This window comes from Hipposideros armiger, unplaced genomic scaffold (assembly GCF_001890085.2).
Source record: "Hipposideros armiger isolate ML-2016 unplaced genomic scaffold, ASM189008v1 scaffold_1360, whole genome shotgun sequence".
NCBI classification, from domain to species: domain Eukaryota; kingdom Metazoa; phylum Chordata; class Mammalia; order Chiroptera; family Hipposideridae; genus Hipposideros; species Hipposideros armiger.
Window position 1 is genome coordinate 114,116 of NW_017732710.1, and position 5,623 is coordinate 119,738.

The following is a 5,623-nucleotide window of genomic DNA, read 5'->3' on the forward strand; positions in this document are numbered from 1 at the left end:
GGTTGTAGAGGATATTTCCTGGATGCTTCAAGTAGTTAGGCATTTAATTAGGGGAACTTCTATGACAAGAAAAAGAGAAACAAAGATAAATGGTTCAAGCAAAAACCCATTCTCAGTCTGAAGAGCAGTCCATCAGGGTTTCTTATGTTGGGATCCAAGCATATTTTGCATTTTAAATCTTTGCTTTTGTCATTGAGTGTTCTGATAAACATGTTTTGTGGAACCAAACACCAGGCAAGGAAGTTGACTATATAACATCTGCTGTGGTGATTTATTTGAACTCTATAAGTTTACATTGAAATCATACAGGATCTTTTGTAGGGCTTCAGAAAAGGTAGTTTCATTTCTTAGTGATTCCAAGTCAGAAGAGTGGAAGAAATTTTGAAACATTAACTTGAAGAGATATATCCAAATATAGAGGGAATCTAGATGAATTCAGGATCCAGTCTGATTTTCAGGCTTGTTGATACCTTCAACATGTTCTCAAAAACTGCTTTTGGTACTTTCATAAAATTTCAAAACAACCTCACACTTACAGAAATGTTGTAAGTACAGCACATAGTAATTTCCCCTCAGCCCCTGAACCATTTGGGAGTAAGTTGATGACCTGAAGCCTTACCTTCTAAGATTTTACTATGTATTTGTTCCAAAAAAAGACATGCTGCTATATATCTCAATACAACCATGAAAAAGAAAGAAATCAGCATTAATATATTAAACCATGTAGTCTTCAGGCCTATTTCAAGTTTTGACAAATGTCCCACCACTATCTTTTATAGCAAAGGGATCCAGTTCAGATTCCCATGTTGCCTCTACTTGTCTATAAACTTTTAGTCTCCTTCATCTTGGAAAGTTCATCATTCTTTCCTTGAACTTAGTGATCTTATCAGTTTTGAAGATGAATACCAGTTATTTTGTAGGATGTTTGATTTTCCCTCATGATCAGATCCAGCTAATGCGTCTTTGGCAGGAGTATCTGAAAGTGCTTTTCTGCTCTTCTCACTGCATCCTTATTAGGTGGTCCCATATTCCAATTTGTCCCATTACTGATGATGCCAATTCAATCCCTGGATCAAGGTGGTGTCTGCTAGACTTCTCTGCTGCACAGCTGCTCTTTTACCCATTGAAATTAATAAGATTTTGGGGGAAAAACCCTTAATACTTTATGAATATCGTATTCCACATCAGTGTCAATATAGAATCATGGGAGCTCGTTTCCTCAATGAGCTGCCATCAAAATTCATTAGGTTCTCAAAACTCCCGAGATTTGGCCAATAAGTGCCCCATTCCAAATGGCTTCACTTCACCTCAAAATTCTTGAGCACTTCTTAATTTCTGACCTAATTGTCCAGAGTTATTTTGTATTTTCTCTATTCTTCACCTGAAATGAGGCATTTCTCCAAGAACTACTAGTGTGTTTCAGTGGAAAATAGTATTTAGAAACCAAGATCTGGGCACTGTGGATGCTTCTTGGGATGTGAGTTTCATTGATACTAGGCGAGCAGAAAGTTATTTATTTATCTATTTATCCATCATCTATTTATATATTCCCACAGACTTTCATATCTAATCATATATAATCCTGATCTCCAATTTTAGTCCTAAACCAGTTTATCCTATGAATTTCCTTTTCTGTATCTATAATTCCTTTCTCCAACAGTGAGAATTTCCTCTCCAATTATCCTTAATACTTTGACTTACATGATTATCTCCCTCATGAATGGAACCAATCTCCTGCTGTTACAGCCAACTGCAATCCCCCTGCACATAGCTTCCCTTACACATTCATCCACATACCCTGTTCTGCCCCTGATACCCTTGTCAAGCCACTACCAATTTTGCAAGCCTGCATGGGTTTCCTCCCCACCATGCCTGGGCTCTGAACCTACACTGAGTGTCCCAGCATAGATGAATGTCCTCTTCTTGTTCCTGCCTTATCACATGTACTGGTCTAATAGTGCCTCCACTGCCATGTGGGGACACCAGTCCATAACCCACTCTAGCTTCATCCTGGGTTCCCCCTCTATCGCTCATATATGCCTTTTCCATACTCTGTGGAATCTAATACCCTGTGGAAGGCTCCCATACTCACTTTCCTGTGTGGTTTTCTCATCACCCTACTTTGACTAAGGTCTATGTCCAGCCACTGAGAACTATATTCTCATAGAAACTAGAAGAGCTTTGGTGACCAAAGAATGTGTGGGTTTAGGGGATACAGTAATATCTGGGTTATATGTAAGCACTTAATCTAGGAAAGTCTTTAGCTTCTACAGAGAATAGCTGGGGTTATGATGGAAGTGAGGCACAAGTAGTAACCCAAGGAACATCTAGCATGGGTGTGGGAAAGACCTGCAGACAGGAGGGATGAATGACACATTTCACATGTGGAGGAGAATAACCTCTGATCATGGCTGGCCTAGATGCAAGTGGTGTGTCAGAGCACTTGGAAATGCAAAGGGACATATCACTAAGCTAGAGGTGACAGGTTAGCAATGACGGACACTCAATCACTGTGCACTCTCTTACAAATCATGACTCTCATATATTTTTTTAGTTATTTCTCTTATACCTCATTGCATCTCTGGCTGCCAATAGTGTTAATTTACCATACCAAAGGTTTTAAGAATTGAGCCCAAAGGAAGTCTTCTGTCCTCAACACGGTGCACAGGGACCAATGCTAAGAGCTAGCAAAATTTTTGCAAGTGTTACCAGTTGTTTCATATTCGAAAGACCCAGTTTTAGATGGAGAAATAGCAAGAGAAGCATGTCCTGAAATTTGAACAGAGCAAGAACACTGTACTCATAAAACAGTAAAATAATTCTTGTGACTGTCAAGGAGAAACACATTTTTGCAGGCAAATTTGTGCTGCCCTGGTTGGGCTTGGGCACCTGGTAGACACTTACTGTGCTGTGTTATTGAGACCAGTCAGCCCTGCAGCTGTGCCCAACCTTCCACAACCCCCGCTTATTTGCATGTGACTGGGGTGCAACCCACAGCCCTGGACACATTAATAGTGTGGTCACACCCTGTGCAGGGATCAGTCCCAGGCAGGACGGAGCATGGACATGAGGGTCCCGACTCAGCTCCTCAGCCTCCTGCTGCTGTGGCTCCCAGGTAAGGAAGGAGCACTTGGGGGATTTACTCTGCCAGTGTGGTCAGTACCACTTAGACTATACTGCAGGGTAGTTAAGAGACTTGGTAACATCATGAAGAATGTGAATGTTTGTTTTCATGTTTCCATTCTCAGGAGCAAGATGTGACATCCAGGTGACCCAGTCTCCATCCTCTCTGTCTGCATCAGTAGGAGACAGAATCACCATCACTTGCTGGGCCAGTCAGAGCATTAGCAATGACATAGCCTGGTATCAGCAGAAACCAGGGACAGCTCCTAAATTCCTGATCTATGAGGCATCCAGTTTGCAAACTGGAATCTCTTCGAGGTTCAGTGGCCAGGGATCTGGGACAGATTTCACTCTCATTATCAGCAGCCTGCAGCCTGAAGACTTTGCAACATATTACTGTCAACATTATTACAGTTACCCTCTCACAATGTTCTGAGCCTAAACATAAACCACGAAGCAGACAGCTGATAGTAGGAACCTCAGCTGCTCCTATTGGGCCTCCACCAGCTGAGACCATTTCTCAAATGCACTCACCCTTTGATGGTGATTGAAAGTTTTGGTAGAAGTGGCCAGGGAGGCTCCTCTGCAGCCTAACTCTCTTTGTCTCTTCCTCAGCCTCAGCAGCACATACAATGCATCTCCTAATTTCATAAAGGACAGAGATCATCACATGAGCTGACTGGGCTATGGTATCAGTCAGAGTTCATAAAGTGAAAGAGAAGCCACTCTAGGTATTCCAAGCATAAATTGCTTAATACAGGGAATTAATTTCTAAAGTACATTGCTTCAAAGGCCCTGGGTATTAATAACAGAGGAAGCAGATAGTGAAAGCAGGGAATTTCCTGGTTCTCTCCCAGAGTCCAGAGAACATATGCTGTTGGATACAGAGGCTGTCTAACCATGTGGTCTCCAGGCCTGTGGGGGAAGCCCACGAGTGGTGGATCTGATGCTCTCAGCTCACCAGTGATTCTCTAGTCCATCACTCTGCCTGCAGGAACTCATGGATATTATTAAATCCTCCTCTTCTGACTCCAAGCATCAGGGAGGGCCCCTCACTGAGCAACTCTATGGGAAACCAAAGAGGGTCAAGGAGTTCGGAAAATGTGCTTTACAAGGGAGAGTGATGATGGGGAACTGACAGCAGACAGCCTGGATGGTCATTCTTTTGACATCTCTGAGAGCTTTGCCAGTTACAATACACTTGAATGTGCTTTAAAGCATCATCATCAAGTCTAGATACATCACAAGAAATCTTTGTTAAATGATTGAGAAATGAGAAAAATTAGGGAAATGTTTTTACATATATAGAAATAATTTGACAAAGAGTGGAAGCCTCTTTTGATTGAAAAAAATCAAAGCTTAAATGTGGATGGAGCATTCTTTGTCTTCTATATGAAAATATCTTGCTGTTCAAAATTTTTCTTGGAGCCAGAGCATCACTGACATCCCTGGGAGCTTATTACAAATGCAAAACAGCATGTTTCACCTTACACCTTTTTTGAGGGTCTTCAGTTTAACAAGATATCAGGAGATATGTATAAGGTTTAAGATGCTCTGTTTTAGAGGACATTTATCTCAGATAAATGGGTCTTTTTTCCCATTTCCATTTAAGGAACTTTATTTAAATCCACATGTTAAAACACATCCAAGTTGGGCTGGCCGAGTGGCACATTGGTTAAAAACTGGCTTGGGATTGCCAGAGGGCCCCAGTTTGGATCCCACATATGAGGGCCAGTGACACTGCCCTCTACAGCTAAGATGCTGAACAACAGCTCAACCTGGAGCTGGGCTGCCATGGGTCGCTGGCGACGGCATAGTCTGCAGCGCCTGCTGCAGTGGGCTGCCATAAAGTACCATGTGTAGCCAGCAGTCAGCATGAGCAGCCAGCAGCCACCGTGAGCGGCCGTCCAGGGTCCGCGACTGATCTGCCTCACCCAGGAAGAGCGCAATGATGGTGCCAACTTGGGCCAGTGAAGCAACATCCTCCACAACTAGACTGAAGAACAAAATAACAGCAACATGTCTGTTCCCCTCCCCCAACCCGCAATAAAATCTTTAATAAAACACATCCAAGTTTCTTTTCAAATTAACACTTAATTAACTTACTTTAAGATGTAAGCACTGTGGGGTTTTTTGCATTTTTCTGATGAATAGTGACAATTAGTATCTCCTCATATGTTTATTGGCCATCTGTATGTCCTCTTTGGAGAAATGTGTTTTCATGTCCTCTGTCCATTTTTTTAATTGAGTTGTTTGTTGTTATTGTTGAGTTGTATGCGATATCACCTCACACCAGTTAGGATGGATATCATCAACCAGACAAATAATAATAAGTTTTGGAGAGACTGTGGAGAAAAAGGAACCCTCATCCACTATTGGTGGGAATGCAAATTGGTGCAGCCATTGTGGAAGGCATCTGGACGTTCCTCAAAAAAATTAAGACTAGAGTTACTATATGACTCAGTAATCCTTCTCCTGGGTATTTACCCAAAAACCCTGA

At 42.0% G+C, this 5,623-nt stretch overlaps 1 gene segment (V, D, J or C); it reads left to right on the forward strand.

Annotated features, from left to right (window-relative positions):
- The first annotated feature begins 3,012 nt into the window (after positions 1-3,012).
- LOC109377302 (immunoglobulin kappa variable 1-39-like) lies at positions 3,013-3,574 on the forward strand. The segment is given in 2 exon segments: positions 3,013-3,115; positions 3,249-3,574. Coding segments are annotated over 2 exon segments (366 nt in total).
- Positions 3,575-5,623: the final 2,049 nt, after the last annotated feature.